General features: G+C 44.2%; 1 protein-coding gene across 2 annotated transcripts in view; it reads left to right on the top strand.

Moving 5' to 3' along the window:
* hdac3 (histone deacetylase 3) overlaps positions 1-22971 on the top strand; it is a 79416-nt gene that overhangs the window by 20200 nt on the left and 36245 nt on the right. For both annotated transcript variants that reach the window (XM_059990715.1, XM_059990716.1), the window contains 5 exons: positions 7999-8080; positions 10493-10549; positions 12167-12222; positions 17107-17240; positions 20059-20139. In XM_059990715.1, coding sequence (XP_059846698.1) covers positions 7999-8080; positions 10493-10549; positions 12167-12222; positions 17107-17240; positions 20059-20139 — 410 coding nt within the window. The remainder of the gene's footprint in view (positions 1-7998; positions 8081-10492; positions 10550-12166; positions 12223-17106; positions 17241-20058; positions 20140-22971) is intronic.

The following is a 22971-nucleotide window of genomic DNA, read 5'->3' as shown; positions in this document are numbered from 1 at the left end:
GCTGGTGGAACACAGCAGGCCAGGCAACATCTATAGGGAGAAGTGCTGTCGACGTTTTGGGCCGAGACCCTTCGTCAGGACCGAAACGTCGACAGCGCTTCTCCCTATAGATGCTGCCTGGACTGCTGTGTTCCACCAGCATTTTGTGTGTGTTGTTTCAATTTCCAGCATCTGCAGATTTCCTCGTGTTTGCTCTTTAAATCCTGGAGCAACTCAGCAGGACGGACAGCGTCTATGGAGGGGAATAAAGAGTCAATGTTTTGGACAGAGACCCCTCACCCGACTTGATAAAGCGTCTTGACCCAAGCGTGAACTGTTTATACCTCTCCATAAATGCTGTGCTACCTGACCTGTGGAGTTCCTCCAGCAACCTGTGTGTGTTTAACTGTTAAGTAGCTGGGTGGTTTATCATTGTCCTGTGTACTAAGATGCTGGGTGGTTTATTGTCCTGTGTACTGAGATACTGGGTGGTTTATCATTCTCCTGTGTACTGAGATACTGGGTGGTTTATTCTCCTGTGTACTGAGATACTGGGTGGTTTATTGTCCTGTGTACTGAGATACTGGGTGGTTTATCATTCTCCTGTGTACTGAGATACTGGGTGGTTTATAGTCCTGTGTACTGAGATACTGGGTGGTTTGTTGTCCTGTGTACTGAGATACTGGGTGGTTTATCATTGTCCTGTGTACTGAGATGCTGGGTGGTTTATTGTCCTGTGTACTGAGATACTGGGTGGTTTATCATTGTCCTGTGTACTGAGATACTGGGTGGTTTATCATTGTCCTGTGTACTGAGATACTGGGTGGTTTATCATTGTCCTGTGTACTGAGATACTGGGTGGTTTATCATTGTCCTGTGTACTGAGATACTGGGTGATTTATCATTCCTGTGTACTGAGATACTGGGTGGTTTGTTGTCCTGTGTACTGAGATACTGGGTGGTTTATTGTCCTGTGTACTGAGATACTGGGTGGTTTATCATTGTCCTGTGTACTGAGATACTGGGTGGTTTATCATTGTCCTGTGTACTGAGATACTGGGTGGTTTATCATTGTCCTGTGTACTGAGATACTGGGTGGTTTATTGTCCTGTGTACTGAGATACTGGGTGGTTTATTGTCCTGTGTACTGAGATACTGGGTGGTTTATTGTCCTGTGTACTGAGATGCTGGGTGGTTTATTGTCCTGTGTACTGAGATGCTGGGTGGTTTATTGTCCTGCGTACTGAGATAATTGGTGGTTTATTGTCCTGTGTACTGAGATGTTGGGTGGTTTATTGTCTTGTGTACTGAGATACTGGGTGGTTTTTTCATTGTCCTGTGTACTGAGATGCTGTTGGTTTATCATTGTCTTGTGTACTGAGATACTGGGTGTTTTATTGTCCTGTGTATGGAGACACTGGGTGGTTTATCATTGTCCTGTGTACTGAGATAATGGGTGGTTTATTGTCCTGTGTACTGAGATACTGGGTGGTTTGTTGTCCTGTGTACTGAGATACTGGGTGGTTTATCATTGTCCTGTGTACTGAGATACTGGGTGGTTTTTCAATGTCCTGTGTACTGAGATACTGGGTGGATTATTGTCCTGTGTACTGAGATACTGGGTGGTTTATTGTCCTGTGTACTGAGATACTGGGTGGTTTATCATTGTCCTGTGTACTGAGATACTGGGTGATTTATCATTGTCCTGTGTACTGAGATGCTGGGTGATTTATTGTCCTGTGTACTGAGATACTGGGTGGTTTATCATTGTCCTGTGTACTGAGATACTGGGTGGTTTATTGTCCTGTGTACTGAGATACTGGGTGGTTTATCATTGTCCTGTGTAGTGAGATACTGGGTGGTTTATTGTCCTGTGTACTGAGATACTGGGTGGTTTATTGTCCTGTGTAGTGAGATGCTGTGTGGTTTATTGTCCTGTGTACTGAGATACTGGGTGGTTTATTGCCCTGTGTACTGAGATGCTGGGTGATTTATTGTCCTGTGTAGTGAGATACTGGGTGGTTTATCATTGTCCTGTGTACTGAGATACTGGGTGGTTTATTGTCCTCTGTACTGAGATAATGGGTGGTTTATTGTCCTGTGTACTGAGATACTGGGTGGTTTGTTGTCCTGTGTACTGAGATACTTGGTGGTTTATCATTGTCCTGTGTACTGAGATACTGGGTGGTTTTTCAATGTCCTGTGTACTGAGATACTGGGTGGATTATTGTCCTGTGTACTGAGATACTGGGTGGTTTATTGTCCTGTGTACTGAGATACTGGGTGGTTTATCATTGTCCTGTGTACTGAGATACTGGGTGATTTATCATTGTCCTGTGTACTGAGATGCTGGGTGATTTATTGTCCTGTGTAGTGAGATACTGGGTGGTTTATCATTGTCCTGTGTACTGAGATACTGGGTGGTTTATTGTCCTGTGTACTGAGATACTGGGTGGTTTATCATTGTCCTGTGTAGTGAGATACTGGGTGGTTTATTGACCTGTGTAGTGAGATGCTGTGTGGTTTATTGTCCTGTGTACTGAGATACTGGGTGGTTTATTGTCCTGTGTACTGAGATGCTGGGTGATTTATTGTCCTGTGTAGTGAGATACTGGGTGGTTTATCATTGTCCTGTGTACTGAGATACTGGGTGGTTTATTGTCCTGTGTAGTGAGATGCTGGGTGGTTTATCATTGTCCTGTGTACTGAGATACTGGGTGGTTTATTGTCCTGTGTACTGAGATACTGGGTGGTTTATTGTCCTGTGTACTGAGATACTGGGTGGTTTATTGTCCTGTGTACTGAGATACTGGGTGGTTTATTGTCCTGTGTACTGAGATGCTGGGTGATTTATCATTGTCCTGTGTACTGAGATACTGGGTGGTTTATTGTCCTGTGTACTGAGATACTGGGTGGTTTATTGTCCTGTGTACTGAGATACTGGGTGGTTTATTGTCCTGTGTACTGAGATACTGGGTGGTTTATTGTCCTGTGTACTGAAATACTGGGTGGTTTATTGTCCTGTGTACTGAGATACTGGGTGGTTTATCATTCTCCTGTGTACTGAGATGCTGGGTGGTTTATTGTCCTGTGTACTGAGATGCTGGGTGGTTTATTGTCCTGTGTACTGAGATACTGGGTGGTTTATCATTGTCCTGTGTACTGAGATACTGGGTGGTTTATCATTGTCCTGTGTACTGAGATACTGGGTGGTTTATTGTCCTGTGTACTGAGATACTTGGTGGTTTATTGTCCTACGTACTGAGATGCTGGGTGGTTTATTGTCCTGTGTACTGAGATACTGGGTGGTTTATTGTCCTGTGTAGTGAGATGCTGGGTGGTTTATCATTGTCCTGTGTACTGAGATACTGGGTGGTTTATTGTCCTGTGTACTGAGATACTGGGTGGTTTATTGTCCTGTGTACTGAGATACTGGGTGGTTTATTGTCCTGTGTACTGAGATGCTGGGTGGTTTATTGTCCTGTGTACTGAGATGCTGGGTGATTTATCATTGTCCTGTGTACTGAGATACTGGGTGGTTTATTGTCCTGTGTACTGAGATACTGGGTGGTTTATTGTCCTGTGTACTGAGATACTGGGTGGTTTATTGTCCTGTGTACTGAGATACTGGGTGGTTTATTGTCCTGTGTACTGAGATGCTGGGTGGTTTATTGTCCTGTGTACTGAGATGCTGGGTGATTTATCATTGTCCTGTGTACTGAGATACTGGGTGGTTTATTGTCCCGTGTACTGAGATACTGGGTGGTTTATTGTCCTGTGTACTGAGATACTGGGTGGTTTATTGTCCTGTGTACTGAGATACTGGGTGGTTTATTGTCCTGTGAACTGAGATGCTGGTTGGTTTATTGTCCTGTGTACTGAGATACTGGGTGGTTTATTGTCCTGTGTACTGAGATACTGGGTGGTTTATTGTCCTGTGTACTGAGATGCTGGGTGATTTATCATTGTCCTGTGTAGTGAGATACTGGGTGATTTATCATTGTCCTGTGTACTGAGATGCTGGGTGGTTTATCATTGTCCTGTGTAGTGAGATACTGGGTGATTTATCATTGTCCTGTGTAGTGAGATACTGGGTGATTTATCATTGTCCTGTGTACTGAGATGCTGGGTGGTTTATCATTGTCCTGTGTACTGAGATACTGGGTCGTTTTTCTATGTCCTGTGTACTGAGATACTGTTGGTTTATCATTGTCCTGTGTACTGAGATACTGGGTGGTTTATTGTCCTGTGTACTGAGATAATGGGTGGTTTATTGTCCTGTATACTGAGATGCTGGGTGGTTTATTGTCCTGTGTACTGAGATACTGGGTGGTTTATTGTCCTGTGTACTGAGATGCTGGGTGGTTTATTGCCCTGTGTACTGAGATACTGGGTGGTTTATCATTGTCCTGTGTACTGAGATACTGGGTGGTTTATCATTGTCCTGTGTACTGAGATACTGGGTGGTTTATTGTCCTGTGTAGTGAGATGCTGGGTGGTTTATCATTGTCCTGTGTACTGAGATACTGGGTGGTTTATTGTCCTGTGTACTGAGATACTGGGTGGTTTATTGTCCTGTGTACTGAGATACTGGGTGGTTTATTGTCCTGTGTACTGAGATACTGGGTGGTTTATTGTCCTGTGTACTGAGATGCTGGGTGATTTATCATTGTCCTGTGTACTGAGATACTGGGTGGTTTATTGTCCTGTGTACTGAGATACTGGGTGGTTTATTGTCCTGTGTACTGAGATACTGGGTGGTTTATTGTCCTGTGTACTGAGATACTGGGTGGTTTATTGTCCTGTGTACTGAGATACTGGGTGGTTTATCATTCTCCTGTGTACTGAGATGCTGGGTGGTTTATTGTCCTGTGTACTGAGATGCTGGGTGGTTTATTGTCCTGTGTACTGAGATACTGGGTGGTTTATCATTGTCCTGTGTACTGAGATACTGGGTGGTTTATCATTGTCCTGTGTACTGAGATACTGGGTGGTTTATTGTCCTGTGTACTGAGATACTTGGTGGTTTATTGTCCTACGTACTGAGATGCTGGGTGGTTTATTGTCCTGTGTACTGAGATACTGGGTGGTTTATTGTCCTGTGTAGTGAGATGCTGGGTGGTTTATCATTGTCCTGTGTACTGAGATACTGGGTGGTTTATTGTCCTGTGTACTGAGATACTGGGTGGTTTATTGTCCTGTGTACTGAGATACTGGGTGGTTTATTGTCCTGTGTACTGAGATACTGGGTGGTTTATTGTCCTGTGTACTGAGATGCTGGGTGATTTATCATTGTCCTGTGTACTGAGATACTGGGTGGTTTATTGTCCTGTGTACTGAGATACTGGGTGGTTTATTGTCCTGTGTACTGAGATACTGGGTGGTTTATTGTCCTGTGTACTGAGATACTGGGTGGTTTATTGTCCTGTGTACTGAGATGCTGGTTGGTTTATTGTCCTGTGTACTGAGTTACTGGGTGGTTTATTGTCCTGTGTACTGAGATACTGGGTGGTTTATTGTCCTGTGTACTGAGATGCTGGGTGATTTATCATTGTCCTGTGTAGTGAGATACTGGGTGATTTATCATTGTCCTGTGTACTGAGATGCTGGGTGGTTTATCATTGTCCTGTGTAGTGAGATACTGGGTGATTTATCATTGTCCTGTGTAGTGAGATACTGGGTGATTTATCATTGTCCTGTGTACTGAGATGCTGGGTGGTTTATCATTGTCCTGTGTACTGAGATACTGGGTCGTTTTTCTATGTCCTGTGTACTGAGATACTGTTGGTTTATCATTGTCCTGTGTACTGAGATACTGGGTGGTTTATTGTCCTGTGTACTGAGATAATGGGTGGTTTATTGTCCTGTATACTGAGATGCTGGGTGGTTTATTGTCCTGTGTACTGAGATACTGGGTGGTTTATTGTCCTGTGTACTGAGATACTGGGTGGTTTATTGCCCTGTGTACTGAGATGCTGGGTGGTTTATTGCCCTGTGTACTGAGATGCTGGGTGGTTTATTGCCCTGTGTACTGAGATGTTGTGTGGTTTATTGTCCTGTGTACTGAGATACTGGGTGGTTTATTGTCCTGTGTAGTGAGATGCTGGGTGGTTTATCATTGTCCTGTGTACTGAGATACTGGGTGGTTTATTGTCCTGTGTACTGAGATACTGGGTGGTTTATTGTCCTGTGTACTGAGATACTGGGTGGTTTATTGTCCTGTGTACTGAGATACTGGGTGGTTTATTGTCCTGTGTACTGAGATGCTGGGTGATTTATCATTGTCCTGTGTACTGAGATACTGGGTAGTTTATTGTCCTGTGTACTGAGATACTGGGTGGTTTATTGTCCTGTGTACTGAGATACTGGGTGGTTTATTGTCCTGTGTACTGAGATACTGGGTGGTTTATTGTCCTGTGTACTGAGATACTGGGTGGTTTATCATTCTCCTGTGTACTGAGATGCTGGGTGGTTTATTGTCCTGTGTACTGAGATGCTGGGTGGTTTATTGTCCTGTGTACTGAGATACTGGGTGGTTTATCATTGTCCTGTGTACTGAGATACTGGGTGGTTTATCATTGTCCTGTGTACTGAGATACTGGGTGGTTTATTGTCCTGTGTACTGAGATACTTGGTGGTTTATTGTCCTACGTACTGAGATGCTGGGTGGTTTATTGTCCTGTGTACTGAGATACTGGGTGGTTTATTGTCCTGTGTAGTGAGATGCTGGGTGGTTTATCATTGTCCTGTGTACTGAGATACTGGGTGGTTTATTGTCCTGTGTACTGAGATACTGGGTGGTTTATTGTCCTGTGTACTGAGATACTGGGTGGTTTATTGTCCTGTGTACTGAGATACTGGGTGGTTTATTGTCCTGTGTACTGAGATGCTGGGTGATTTATCATTGTCCTGTGTACTGAGATACTGGGTGGTTTATTGTCCTGTGTACTGAGATACTGGGTGGTTTATTGTCCTGTGTACTGAGATACTGGGTGGTTTATTGTCCTGTGTACTGAGATACTGGGTGGTTTATTGTCCTGTGTACTGAGATGCTGGTTGGTTTATTGTCCTGTGTACTGAGTTACTGGGTGGTTTATTGTCCTGTGTACTGAGATACTGGGTGGTTTATTGTCCTGTGTACTGAGATGCTGGGTGATTTATCATTGTCCTGTGTAGTGAGATACTGGGTGATTTATCATTGTCCTGTGTACTGAGATGCTGGGTGGTTTATCATTGTCCTGTGTAGTGAGATACTGGGTGATTTATCATTGTCCTGTGTAGTGAGATACTGGGTGATTTATCATTGTCCTGTGTACTGAGATGCTGGGTGGTTTATCATTGTCCTGTGTACTGAGATACTGGGTCGTTTTTCTATGTCCTGTGTACTGAGATACTGTTGGTTTATCATTGTCCTGTGTACTGAGATACTGGGTGGTTTATTGTCCTGTGTACTGAGATAATGGGTGGTTTATTGTCCTGTATACTTGAGATGCTGGGTGGTTTATTGTCCTGTGTACTGAGATACTGGGTGGTTTATTGTCCTGTGTACTGAGATACTGGGTGGTTTATTGCCCTGTGTACTGAGATGCTGGGTGGTTTATTGCCCTGTGTACTGAGATGCTGGGTGGTTTATTGCCCTGTGTACTGAGATGTTGTGTGGTTTATTGTCTTGTGTACTGAGATGGTATTGGGTTATCATTGTCTTGTGTACCTAGATGGTGTTGGGTTATCATTGTCTTGTGTACCTAGATGGTGTTGGGTTATCATTGTCTTGTGTACTGAGATACTGATTATTTCATATATTAATACTCTACGTCCAATGTGAGAAGGAAGGGAGAATGACTGGGGTAGTTGGGATGTTTGATAATGCTGGCTGCTTTACTGAGGCAGAGTCCATGGGGGAGGGAGGCTGGTTTCTATGAAAAGCAGAGCAGTGTCCACAACTGTGAAGTTTCTTGTTGTCATGGACAGGGCAGTTGCCCTGCTTGTAACTGAATGAAACTTGTATTGTGTTTTTAGTCCAGTTTTTCCTGGATTATTTGAATTCTGCTCGCGCTATACGGGAGCTTCTCTGCAGGGAGCGACACAACTGAATAACAAGGTAAATCTGTCACTGTGACTTCATCCATGAATAAATAGTTGGGCGTTGCTTTGCAGCAAGGGGGGTGAGGGATTTCAGTGTTGTGGAAGGCTCTGTAACCCACTTCGCACCCTGCACTTGCCTGATCTCAGTCTCATGCATTGGCGTAGATTTGTGTCAGTCCAGTTCCCTAGTCTGACTGCTCCCTCAGACCTCCTTCCCCACACTTTCCCAACCATTCCATCATGTTTGATTTATTATCCCTCACAACCCCATTCTCCTGACTAATCTGACTAACCTTTGACACCTTGACTAATCAAGAACCTATCAACCTCCATTTTAAATATACCCACTGACTTGGCCTCCACAACCATCTGTAGCAATGAATTCCATAGATTCACCACCCTCTGGCTAAAGAAATTCCTCTCCGTTTCCGTTGGAAAGGGATGTCCCTCTGTTTGTGGGTGGCACAGTTACGTGGTGGTTATCATAACACTTTACAGTATACCAGCTGTAAGATCACGGTTCATTTCCTGCTGTTGTCTGCAAGAAGTTTATACGTTCTCCCCATGACTCTGTATGTTTTCTGCGGGTGCTCCAGTTTCCTCCCACATTCCAAAGACGTACGGGTTAGGGTTAAGAAGTTGAGGGCGTGCCATGTTGGTGCCAGAAGCGTGGTGACACTTGTGGGCTGCCCCCAGCGCATCCTTCCAGTGTGTTAGTTGTTGGTGCAAACAACACATCTCACTGTGTGTTTCAATGTACATGTGACAAATAAAGCTAACCTTTACTCTGAGACTCTCCCACTATTGGAAACATCCTTCGTGTTTCACAGACTTTCCCATCTGTTTCTTTACTTGTTTTGTTTGGAGATACACAGCAGAACAGGCCCTTCCGGCCTTTCAAACTGCACTACCCAGCACCTCCCGACAACCCCAATTAAACCCTAACCTGATCACGGGACAATTAACCTAACCAGTAGGACTGTGGGAGGAAACTTTATCATCTGGGTAAACCCCTTACATTTCACAGGGAGGACCTACAAACTCCTCACAGAGGACACTGATGCCCTGAGCTGTAATAGTGTTGCGCTAAACACTATGCTATCATGGCGACTTTGCCCTCACCTTCACTCCAACCCTTCATAATATCTCATGCACTTTTTCCCTAGCAAGCCTACCTTCTCCAGGTTGAGTTGGTGGTGAAGAAGGCAAATGCAATGTTGGAATTCATTTCTAGAGGAATAGAGTATAGGATCAGGGATGTGATGTTGAGGCTCTGTAAGGCACTTGTGAGACCACACTTGGAGTATTGCGTGCAGTTTTGGGCTCCTTATTTTAGAAAGGATATACTGACTTTGGAGAGGGTTCAGAGAAGATTAATGAGAATGATTCCAGGAATGAAAGGGTTACTGAATGAGGAACGTCTGGCAGCTCTTGGGCTGTATTCCCTGGAGTTCAGGAGAATGAGGGGGGATCTCATAGAAATATTCCAAATGTTAAAAGGTCTGAACAGATTAGATAGGGCAAAGTTATTTCCCATGGTAGGAGATTCTACGACAAGAAGGCACGACGTCAGGATTGAAAGATGTCCATTTAGAACAGAGATGCAGCGAAATTATTTTAGTCAGATGGTGGTAAAACTGGAATTTGTTGCCACGATCAGCTGTGAAGGCCAAGTCATTGGGTGCATTTAAGGCAGAAATAGATAAGTTCTTGATTAGCCAGGACATCAAAGGGTATGGGGTGAAGGCAGGGGAGTGGGGATGACGGGAAGAATTGGATCAGCCCATGATTGAATGGCGGAGCAGACTATATCTGCACCTATATCTTATGGTCTTCTCGCTCTTTCCTGCTATCTTTTTCTTTCCCTGTTCTCTGCCCTGCCTCTTGCTTATGCTGCACACCCTGGCTCTTGGTGCTGGAATTGGGTTGATTTACTGTGTGACACACACAAAATGCTGGAGGAACTCAGCAGGACAGGCAGCATCTATGGAAAAAAGTATAGTTGATGTTTCGGGCCGAAACCTTTTGGCAGGACTGGAGAAAAGTGCTGAGGAGCAGATTTGAAAGGTGGGGGGAGTCGAGAGAGAAATGCCAGGCGATAGGTGAAACTTGGAGAGGGAGGGGTGGGTGGAGTCATTACTGGAAGTCTGAGAAATCAATGTTCATGCCATCAGGTGATTGGAAGCTACCATCCAAGTTTTACCTATCTCCTGGCATTTCTCTCTCGACTCCCCCCACCTTTCAAATCTGCTCCTCAGCATTTTTCTCCAGTCCTGCTGAAGGGCTTTGGCCTGAAACATTGACTGTACTTTTTTCCATTGATGCTGCCTGGCCTGCTGAGTTCCTCCAGCATTTTGTGCGCGTTGCTGGAACTTCCAGCATCTGCAGATTTTTTCTTCTTCGTGATTTACTGTGTTTGTGTCTCCAGGTGTGCGATATCGCCATCAACTGGGCAGGAGGACTTCACCATGCCAAGAAATTCGAGGTATTGCACCATCCGATGAAAAGAGTCAGTTACACACAACACTCACGGATCAGACCAAAGGCTGATTTATACTTGTGCGTCGCATCTACGCCATAGGTACCGCGTAGGGTGACGTGCACCTCCCCAAAAAATTAACTCGTGTCGCAGTGTCGCAGACCACAACAGCTGTGATTGGTTCGCTTGGTCGCATCGCATTTCCTCCTACGCATTTCCAGTTGCTTCTTCTCCGCCATGTCTGTACACCGATGCGAATCAGATGAACTAAATCATCTACTGCTGACGTGAAAATGTTTGAAATGCATTTCCTCGTCCACGTCTCTCACGAAGAAACTCAACACAGTGGCATCGATTTCCAGGATTTCTCATGTTCTCAGTATTATTCTACTTGCACTGTTTGTCTTTCGCATGTTGGTTGTTTTTCAGTCTCTGTGTATAGTTTTTCATGAATTCTCCTGTATTTCTTTATTTCCCGGTAAATGCCTGCAAGAAAATGAATCTCAGTGTAGTAATATATGGGCCATTAATTTCAAGATAATTATAGAGAAGGATAGATCTGATCCTTGGGATGAGGTTCTAAATGGAGAAAGGCCAATTTTAATGGTATCAGAAAGGATCTGGCAAGTGTGGATTGGGAGGCCCTCAAAAGTGAAATTTTGAGAGTATAGACTTTCAAAGTTCCCGTCATAATAAAAGGAAAAGGTAACAAGTTTAGGGAACCTTAGTTTTCAAGAGATATTAAGGCCTTGGTTGAGAACCAGAAGGAAGTTCATAGCAGGTACAGGGAAGAGGGATCAAATGAGGTAAGAAGTGCAAGAGAACACTTCAGAAGGAAATCAGGAAAGCTAAATGAAGGCAAGAGGTTGCTGTAGCAGACTAGCTGAAGGAGAATCCCTGGGGCTTCCACAGATAGATTTAGAGCAAAAGGATTGCAAGGGACCAAGTTTTACCTCTGGAAAGTCAAAGTGGTCATCTATGCGTGGAGCCAAAAGAGACAGGGGAGATCTTAAATGGATATTTTGTACCTGTGTTTACTCACATTACTGTGTCTGAGGCAGACACAGAGTATATATAGATGTGAGGCAGAGCAGCAGCAAGGTCAGGGACCATATACAGACTTCAGGGAGGAGGTGTTTGCTGTCTCGAGGCAAATTAGGGTGAATAATTCCTCAGGGCCTGACGAAGTGTTTCCGTGGATGCTGTGGGAGGCCCTAGCATGGGTGTGGATTGGAAGATAGTGTTATTCCTTTGTGTAAGAAAGGCTCTAAGAAAAAGCCAAGAAATTACAGACCGGTGAGCCTGACACCAGTAACGGGAAAATCATTGGAAGGTATTCCAAGGGATCAGTTATATGAGTATTTGGATAGATGGTCTGATTAGGCATAGTCAACATGGATTTGTGCATGGTGGGTTGTGTCTAAACAACCTTAGAGTTTTTCGAGGAAGTTACCATAAAAGTTGATGAAAGCAGGGAGATGAAATCAGTTGATGAAAGATGCTGTCTACGTGGTCTTTCACAAGGCCTTTGACAAGGCCCCGCATAGGACAAAGTTCAGTTGCTTGGCATTCAACATAAGGTAGTAAACTTTAGCTTTGACTTTAAATTCTTCTCTTCCCCAGGCTTCGGGCTTCTGTTACGTCAATGACATTGTCATCGGGATCCTTGAACTGTTGAAGTAAGACACTTTGATTCTATTTCACACAAATAGTGGTGTTTCCCACTCTAAAACACTTTGAAGTGTCAGAAGATGCTAGATAAATCAAGTGCATATATGTTTTAGTTTTTGGGTCGTGTTGCAATTTTGGGGATGTTTGTGGATTTTTGGGTGCCAGTGGGGATTGAGGGGAACAGAAAGACCCAGTCCATCACAAGCGAGGCCTTTCCCACCATTGTAGTGAACAGAAAGGCCTGGACCATCACGGGCAAAGCATTTCCGATCATTGAGTGTTATCAAATCCCATGAGGCGTGGGAGGAGAATTAGGCCATTCAGCCTGTCAAGTCTGCTTCGCCATTTGATCATGTCAGATTTTATTATCCCTCTCATTTACCTGCCTTCTTCCGTGACCTTTGGCACCCTGACTAATCAAGAACCTACCAACTTCTGCTTTAAATATCCCCAATGACTTGGCCTTCACAACCGTCTATGGCAATGAATTGGACAGATTCACCAAGCTCTGGCTAAAGAAATTCCTCCTCATCTCCATTCTAAATGGATGTCCATCTATCCTGAGGCTAATGCCTCTGGTCCTCAACTCCCCCGCTATAGGTAACATCCTCTCCACATCCACTGTATATAGGCCTTTCAATATTCAATAGGTTTCAATGATATCCCCCCCACATTCTTCTAATCTCCAGCTAGTACGGGCCCTGTACCACCAAATGCTCTTCATACATTAACCCTTTCATTCCTGGAATAATTCTTGAGAACCTCCTGGACCCTCTCAATGGGCCGCCATTGTTGGGAGCAGGCCAGTTCGAGTAGGAACGTCAGACTTTGGCTCAAAGGAGGCATTGGCTGTGGGTAAGTTTCTGATAAGGATCCCTTTTTCTTTCTCCTACTGTACCTGTGTAGTAAATGGCTGTTGTGTGTTCTTCATGCTGGGTGTTGGAGACCCAGAGTCTCCCAAGGAACTGCATCTGCGCAAAGTGCTACTAGCTGCAGCCTCTTGAAGACTGTGTTATGGATCTGGAGCAGCAGCTGGATGACCTTCGGCTTGTATGGGAGAGTGAAGAGATAATTGATCAGAGTTACAGGGAAGTAGTCACCCCGAAGTTGCAGAAGGCAAGTAGCTGGGTGACTGTCAGGAGAAATGGAAATGAGAGTAGGCAGTTAGCACAGAGCACCCCTGAGGCCATTCCCCTCCATAACAAGTATACCATTTTGGATGCTGTTGTGGGGGATGACCTCCCGGGGGAACTCCACAGATGCTGGCTTACTGGTACTTAGTGTGAGTCCGTGGTGCAGAAGGGAAAGAGGGAAAAGAAGGGAGTGGTAGTGATAGGGGGCTCGATAGTCAGTGAAACAGGAGATTCTGTGGATGTGAACAGATGGTCGTTGCCTCCTGTGTGACAGGGTTAGGGACGTCTTGAATCATGTCCGCAACATTTTGGAGGGGTGGGGGGAGGGGGGGAAGCCAGATGTCTCGGTATATATTGGTACCAATGACATAGGAAGGAAAAGCAAAGAGGTCCTGAAAAGAGAATTTAGAGGGCTTGGTAGAAAGCTAAGAAGCAGGACCTCCAAGGTTGTAATTTCTGGATTGGTGCCTATTCCACGCACCAGTGAGGGTAGGAATAACATAATTTGGCAAATTAATGTGAGGCTGAGAAGCTGGTGCAGGGAGCAGGACTTCAGGTTCTTGGATCACTGGGATCTCTTCTGAGGGAGGTATGATCTGTTAAGGAAGGTTTAAACTCATTTGGCAGAGTGAAGGGACTTAGGATAGAATGGATGGTTTAAAAAAAAGCAAAGATAGCATACAGTCAGACTGTCAGGATGGGCAAGCAGATGAAAGGACAACATTGCAGCTAGCTGGGTGAGTATCAGAGCATGAGGGATGCAGAATCAAAAAGGGTAGCAAATACAGTACTCAAAGTGTTAAATCTCAATGTGCAGAGTATAAGAAATAAGGTGGATGATCATGTTGCACTATTAGAGATTGTCAGGCATGATGTTGTGGCCATCACTGAATCATGGCTGAAAGATGGTTGTAGTTAGGAGCTAAATGTCCAAGGTTACACGTGATATCGTAGGGATAGGAATGGTGGCATGGTTCTGGTGAAGAATGGCATCGAATCAGGAGAAAGATGTGACAGGATTGGAAGATGTTGAATCTTTGTGGGTTGAGTTGAGAAACTGCAACAATAAAAGGATCCTGATGGCAGTTATATACAAGCCTTCAAGAGCTGGGATGAGGACCACAGATTACAAATGGAAACAGAAAAGGCTTGTTAAAAGGGCAATGGTAAGATAGTGTTGGGAGATTTTAACATGCACATCAATTAGGAAAATTAGATTGGTAATGGATCTCAAGAGAGTGAGTTTTTTGAATGCCTATGAGATGGCTTTTTAGAACAGCTTGTCATTGTGCCTACTAGGGATCTGCTGAACTGGATGCCGTATTATGTAATGAACTAGAGGTGATTAGGGAGCTTAAGGTAAAAGAACCCTCAGGAAGCAGTGATCACAATGTGATTGAGTTCAACTTGAAATTTGATAGGGAAAAAGTGAAGTCTAATGTAGCAGTATTTCAGATTGTGGAGGCGTTAGTAAATGATATTTCAAAAATCATTGGACTCTGGCATGGTGCCAGAGGACTGGAAAATTGTAAATGTCACTCTTTAAGAAAGGAGGGAGGTAGCAGAAAGGAAATTATAGACCAGTTATCCTGAACTCAGTGGTTGGGAAGATGTTGGAGTAAGTAGTTAAGAATGAGGTTATGGAGTACTTGGTGACACAGGACAAGATAGGACAAAGTCAGCATGGTTTCCTCAAGGGAAAATCTTACCTGACAAACCTGTTGGAATTCTTTGAGGAGTTTACATGTAGAATAGGTAAAGGGGGCTATTATACCATTGGATTTTCAGAAGACCTTTGACAAGGTGCTGCACCAAGTTAAGAGCCCATGGCATTACAGGAAAGTTACTGCCACAGTTAGAGCATTGGCCGATTGGTAGGAGGCAGCGAGTGGGAATAAAAGAATCCTTTTCTAGTTAGTTACCAGTGACTAGTGGTGTTCCGCAGGGGTCGGTGTTAAGACCAGTTCTTTTTATGCTGTATATCAATGATTTAGATAATGGAATAGTTGGCCTTGTTGCCTGGTTTGTAGATGATACAAAGATTGGTGGAAGTGCAGGTAGTGTTGAGGAAACAGGTAGGCTGCAGAAGGTTAGGAGAATGGTCAAGGAAGTGGCAAATGAAATACAATGGAAAATACATGGTCACGCACTTTGGTAGTAGAAATCAATGTGCGGACTATTTTCTGAGCAGGAAGAAAATCCAAAAATCTAAGATGCAAATGGACTTGGGAGACCTTGTGCAGAACACCCTGAAGCTTAACTTGCAGGTGGAGTTGGTGGTGAGGAAGGCAAATGCAATGTTAGCATTTAGTTCAAGAGGTCGAGAATGCCAGAACAGGGATGTGATGCTGAGGCTTTATAAGGCACTGGTGCGGCTTCACCTTGAGAATTGAGAACAGTTTTGGACTCCTGTGCTAACATTAGGGAGGGTTCACAAGGACAATTCCTGGAATGAAAGGTTTATCATATAAGGAACATTTGATGGCTCGGCGTGTACTCACTGGAATTTAGAAGGTTGAGGGGGCATGTCATTGAAACCTTTTGAATGCTGAAAGGCCTAGACAGAGTAGATGTTTCCCATGCAGGTAGAGTCTAGGACAAGAGGACACGTCTTTAGGATAGAGGGGCATCCATTTAAAACAGATACAGAGACATTTCTTTTGCCAAAGGTGGTGAATTTATGGAATTCCTTACCATAGGCAGCTGTGGAGGCCAAGTCATTGGGTGTATTTAAGGCAGAGCTTGATAGGTTCTTGATTGGACACAGTATCAAAGTTACGGGGAGAAGACTGGGGAGTGGGGCTGAGGAGGGGAAAAGATCCAGATCAGCCATGATTGAATGGTAGAGCAGATTCGATGGGCCAAATGGCTTAATTCTGCTCCTATATCTTACAATTCAATAGGTTCAATTGGTACATTTAATGTCAGAGAAATGTATATAATATACATCCTGAAATTATTTTTCTTCTCAAACACCCCCGAAAACAGGAATGCCCCAGAGAATGAATGACAGTTAAACGTTAGAACACCAAAGAACCCCCCCAGCTCCCCCCTCCCATGCATAAACAGCAGCAAGGCAGCAAGCCCCCCTTCCCCACCAGCAAAAATCATCGGCGGCCCCCACCGAGCACTCAAGCGTGCAGCAAAGCATCAATGAAGACACAGGCTTGCAGTACCCCAAAGACTACTCATTCACCACAGGCATACCTATGCATTCGACATACCACAGGCTGTCTCCCTGCTAAGAGAAAAAACTGTGTCCCCATTTCACAGCAAGAGGGGAGACATAACATTCAGCCTGCTGATTTATGATGTTAAAAGTCTGATGTGTCGCATTTCCCAAGCTCTGCACCCAGACAGTTGGTCCCAGGGCTCAGGTCTCTGGACACACAGCCCACGGCAGCTAACCCGCTATGTTCTCCTGTTCCATGTTCTCCTGCGACGCCTCAGTCAGGGCACTGGCCCTGAATCAGCCACGAAAATCTGGTACCCTGAAGGCGCGCTTGTCTTCCAGGCCATGTCCTTGGGATGTCAAAAAGCTGCCGGTTGTGAGGCCTTGAGAGTGGGTCCCATTCCCGCAAAGAACCGAAAGCCTTATGGTCACTCCAAAAGCATCACATCTTTTCTTAGATAAGCAGCCCAAAACTGCTCACAGTACTCTAAATTCAGTCTGACCAATGAACTGCAAAGCCTCTGTGTTTTTACGCTCTATGAGAAGAAGAATTTTGGCCTGGTGTAATCGATGCTGTCTTCCTGTAGATACCACCCTCGTGTCCTCTACATCGACATCGACATCCATCATGGCGATGGGGTGCAGGAGGCCTTCTACCTCACAGACAGGGTCATGACTGTATCCTTCCACAAGTATGGGAACTACTTTTTCCCAGGAACAGGTGAGACATGACAAAGCTTCAAGTTCAATTTATTGTCATTCAGCTGTACACAAAACAACATTCTTCTGGACCAAGGTGCACAACACAGATCATAAAACTCACACCTATAACGCATCATGTGATATTATCACGCGTAAATTAGCAAATAATAAGGTGCATTTACAATGCAAGTTAAAAAGTAAACAGTATAATGCGACTGTGTGAGACCTGGGTGGTGGTGGGAGTTCAGTCGTCTTAAAGGAAGAACAGGCCGGGGGAAGAAGCTGTTTACCATCCTAACATTACTTGTTCTAATGTTACGGTACCTCCTGCATGATGGTAGGGGATCAAAGAGATGTGGGGCGAATGTGAGGGCTCCTCATAAATGTCTCTGATGGTTGGAAGAGAGACCCCAGTGATCCTCACTACCCTTTGTAGGGAGGTGGTCAGATGCTCTGCAGTTCTGGTGATGCGGCTGGTCAGGACACTCTAGCTCTCTGCACGGAGGGATGTGTATCTGCAGGGAGGAGTACTGGATGATATGAGGCATAGATTGAGTGGACAGCCAGAAGATTTTTTTCAGAGCAAAAGTAGGTTATATGAGGGTGAGTAATTTTAAGGTGATAGGAGGAAAGTGTAGAGTGGATGTCAGAGGTAGGTTTTTTACACAGAGAGTGGTGGGTGTGTAGAATTTGCTGCCAGGCTTGGTGGTAGAGGCAGATACATTAGTGACATATAAGAAACTCTTAGATGGGCACAAGGATGGTAGAAAAATGGAGGGCTATCTGGGAGGGATGTGTTAGATCAACCTTGGAGTAATTTTAACATAAAACATACAGGGTAAATGGTAGGGTATTGAGGAATGCAGTGGAACAGAGAGATCTAGGAATAACAGTGCATAGTTCCCTGAAGGTGGAGTCTCATGTAGATAGGGTGGTGAAGAAGGCTTTTGGAACGCTGGCCTTTATAAATCAAAGCATTGAATATAGGAGTTGGGATGTAATGTTAAAATTGTACAAGGCATTGGTAAGGCCGAATTTGGAATATTGTGTACAGTTCTGGTCACCGAATTATAGGAAAGATATCAATAAATTAGAGAGAGTGCAGAGACGATTTACTAGGATGTTACCTGGGTTTCAGCACTTAAGTTACAGAGAAAGGTTGAACAAGTTAGGTCTCTATTCATTGGAGCGTAGAAGGTTGAGGGGGGATTTGATCGAGGTATTTGAAATTTTGAGAGGGATAGATAGAGTTGACGTGAATAGGCTGTTTCCATTGAGAGTAGGGGAGATTCAAACGAGAGGACATGATTTGAGAGTTAGGGGGCAGAAGTTTAAGGGAAACACGAGGGGGTATTTCTTTACTCAGAGAGTGATAGCTGTGTGGAATGAGCTTCCTGTAGAAGTAGTAGAGGCCAGTTCAGTTGTGTCATTTAAGGTAAAATTGGATAGGTATATGGACAGGAAAGGAGTGGAGGGTTATGGGCTGAGTGCGGGTAGGTGGGACTAGGTGAGATTAAGAGTTCGGCATGGACTAGGAGGGACGAGATGGCCTGTTTCCGTGCTGTGATTGTTATATGGTTATATGCTGCCTGGTCTGCTGACTCCCTCCAGCACTTAGTGTATGTTGCTTTGAATTCTAATACAGGTCCACAATCCTTTATCCAAAATCCTTGGGGCCAGTTGCATTTAGGAATTCAGAATTTTTTGGATTTCAGAATCCCTCCTCATTGGTTCCGGGACCCCCCGCAGATACCAAATAAACATGTATGCTCAAGTCCCTTATTTAACCAGTCTCAGTGCAGGTGGACTTTAGGACCCAGTGGAGCACCGGACCTAAGCACATCCTCCCATATACTTAAAATCATCTCTAGATTACTTATAATGCCTAATACAATGTAAATGCTATGTAAATAGTTGTTTATTGTTTAGGGAATAATGACAAGAAAAATATTTTATTTCCAACAAAAATATTCAATAATACATAAATATACAGCTTCAAATGAACTGAATCAAACACATGGTAAATGACTTATTGGAATAAATGTAGAACATCACTGTCACTATAAAACTTCAGTAACCTATCTTTCTGTTTCTTTAAATCGTATACAGTGGTAGTTCCAACACCATATTCTTCAGTAAGACTCCACACAGACACACCCGAATCAAGCTTCTGCAATAACTCCACTTTCTGCATTACTGATAATGATAGATGCTTCCTTCTCATAAACACAGTGAACACAAATATCAGTGAACAAGAAATGCATGTGTAACCAGTACGAGCGCTGAGCCACAACTGACGTCTGGCGGCCTCTGCTAGTGCTGCCACGTCACACCTGAGTGACGTCAGCTGCTGGCGAAAAAACTGCGGTTTTTGGAGCTTTTTGGTTTTCAGAATTTCGGATAAGGGATTGTGGACCTGTATCTGCAAATTTTCTCTTGACTGCAATCTGCAAGCTCATTTTCAAGGACTCTACTACTATTCTCAGTATTTTTTTTTAACTTTTTATTTATTGTTGTTATTTTTTGTTTTTGCAGTTTGTCTTTTTTACACATATTGGTTGCTTGTCCATCTTTGTGTGTAGTTTTTCATAGATTCTATTGTATTTCTTTAGTGTATTGTTAATGCCTGCAAGAAAATGAATCTCAGGGTAGAATATAGTGACTTTAGGAGACTTTGATAATAAATTTACTTTGAATGTTGAGTACAACTAGAAATGGATGTTACATTAATACCTTTGGATTTGGAAGCAGTGGTTCCTTTAGTAACACATCTTTGCTCTGCATGTTTGGTTGAGAAGGAAATGATTGTTCCTGTGGTGTTGCCTTTGTCTCTTCAGGTGACATGTATGAAGTGGGAGCTGAGAGCGGGCGTTATTACTGTCTCAACGTTCCTCTCCGCGATGGGATTGATGATCAAAGTAAGAGCAAAGTTTTCCATTACTCCTGCCACAAATCCAGTTTCCCAATCCTGCTTTTCTTTTGGGAGCAGCCAGAGTTATCTCTCTTCGCACAGAATAATTAAAAATTCACTATGATTTTACCAGACCCAACCAGTTCCCCTCCGCCACCATTATCCTCTGCCTAGATACTCTAAATAATTTCTCACTCTGAATAATTTCTCCTTTGGGTGCTCCCACTTCCTTCAAACAAAAGGTGTAGCCATGGGCGCTTGTATGGTTCCCAGCTATGCCTGCCTGTCTGTCGGCTACATGGAACAGTCTATGTTGCAAGCCTATACAGGTGACTGTCCTGCACTTTTCCTATGCTACATCAACGACTGCATAGGTGCTGCTTCTTGCACTTGCGCTGAACTTGTTGATTTCATCATCTTTGCCTCCAACTCCACCTGGTTCATTTCGGACACCCCGTTCCCTTTATTAATCTCACTGTCTCTATCTCTGGAGACAACTTATCTACCAATGTCTATTATAAACCAACAGTCCCTCACAGCTACCTGCACTATACCTTGTTCCACCCAGCTGCTTGAAAAAATGCCACCCCCTTCTCTCAATTCTTCCGTCTCTGCCACATCTGCTCTCAGGATGAGGCTTTTCATTCTAGAATGAAGGAGATTGTCCTCCTTTTTCAAAGAGGGTGCTTCCCTTCCACCACCATCAACGCTGCCCTCAACTGCATCTCTTCCATTTCATGCGTCTGCTCTTACTCCATCCTCCTGCCTTGCTACCAGGGATAGGGTTCCTCTTATCCTCATCCACCACTCCACCAGCCTCCGCGTCCATCACATAATTCTTCGAAATTTCCGCCACCTCCAACTGGATCAAACCATCAAACACATCTTTCCCTCCCACCCACTTTCTACTTTCTATAGTGATTGTGTTCTATGTGACTCCGTTGTCCGTTTGTCCCTCCCCACTGATTATCCTTGTAAGCGGAACAAGTGCTACACCTGCCTCTACAACTCCTCCCTCACGACCATTCAGGCCCCAAACAGTCCTTCCAGGCGAGGCGACACCACCTATGAGTCTGTTGGGGTCATCTACTGTGTTCAGTGCTCTCGGTGTGGCCTCGTGTATAACAGTGAGACCCAACGTAGATTGGGAGCTTTGCTGAGGATCCACGCTCTGCCTGTCAGAACAAGTGGGATCTCCCAGTGGCCATCCTTCCCATTCCCATTCTGATATGTCCATCCATGGCTACTGTAGATAAGGCCACACTTAGTTTGGAAGAACACCACCTTATATTCAGTTTGGGTAGCCTCCAACCTGATGGCATGATCATCGATTTTGTAAACTTTCGGTAATGCCTCCATCCCACTCCCCCCCCCCCCCCACCTACCTTCACCATTTCCCATCCCCTGGCCCCTCTCTCACTTGATCTCATTGCCTGCAAATTGCCTCCCTCTGGTGCTGCTACCCTCCCCCCCCCCACCCTGCTTCTTTCTTCCATAGCCTTCAGTCTCTTTTACCAATCAACTTCCTAGCTCTTTGCTTCATCCCTCCCCTTCCAAGTTTCATCTTTAATCTATCTCTCTCCCCTCCACCCACTTTTCAAAACTACTCCTCAGCTTTTTTTCTCCAGTCCTGCCGAAGGATTTCAGCCCAAAACATCGACTGTACTTTTTTAATTTCTAAGGTAAGGACATGTTTGGTACAGCTTTGTGGGCCGAAGGGCCTGTATTGTGCTGAAGGTTTTCTATGTTTCTATTAAGATACTATGTTTTTTCAGTAATATAAAGAGTAAATAGTAGGTGAGAGTTGATATTGGACCATTGGAAAATGATGCCTGTGAGGTAGCAATGTTGGACAAAGAAATGGCAGATGAACTGAATGGGTACTTTGCACCTGTCTGCGCTGTGGAAGACACTAGCAGTGTGCCAGAAGTCCTTGAGTGTCAGGGAGCAGGAGTGAGTGCCATTGCTATTACAAAGGAAAAAGTGCGAGGCAAACTGAAAGATCTTAAGGTAAATAAGTCACCTGGACTACATCCCAGAATCCTGAGAGAGGTTGCTGAAGAGACAATGGATGCATTGGTCATAATCTTTCAAGAATCACTTGATTCTGGCATAATCTCGTAAGACTAGAAGATTGTAAATGTCACTCCACTCCTTAAGAAGGGAGGAAGGCAAAAGAAAGGCAATTAGAGGCCAGTCAGCCTAACCTCAGTGGTTGGGAAAGTGCTGGAGTCTAATATTAAGGATGAGGTTTTGGGCTACTTGGAGACTAATGATAAAATGTCAAAGTCATCATGGTTTCTATAAAGGGAAATCTTGCCTGAAAAACCAGTTAGAGTTCTTAAAGGAAGTAACAAGCAGGGTGGACAAAGGAGAAGCAGTGCATGACTTTTTTTCTTGGATTTTCAGAAGGCATTTGATAAGGTGCCACACGAGGCTGCTTAACAGGATAAAATCCTATGGCGTTACAGGAAAGATACTGGCATGGATAGAGGAATGGCTGACAGGCAGAAGGCAGTGAGTGGGAATACTGGGGCCTTATCTGGTTGGCTGCCAATGACTAGTGGTGTTCCTCAGGGTTAGTATTGGGACCGCTACTTTTCACGTTGTTTGTCAATAATTTGGATAGTGGAATTGATGGCTTTGTGGCAAAGTTTGCAGATGATACAAAGATAGGTGGAGGGGTAAGTAGTGCTGAGGAAGCAATGCGATTGCAGCAGGACTCGGACAAATTGGAAGAATGGGCAAAAAAGTGTCAGATGGAATACAGTGTTGGAAAATGTATAATAATGTATTTTGGTAAAAGGAATGATAGTGTGGACTATTATCTAAATGGGGA

This window comes from Hypanus sabinus, chromosome 15 (assembly GCF_030144855.1).
Source record: "Hypanus sabinus isolate sHypSab1 chromosome 15, sHypSab1.hap1, whole genome shotgun sequence".
Lineage (NCBI taxonomy): Eukaryota > Metazoa > Chordata > Chondrichthyes > Myliobatiformes > Dasyatidae > Hypanus > Hypanus sabinus.
Note: the sequence above shows the minus strand (reverse complement) of the source record. Positions and strands in the feature narration are given on the sequence as shown.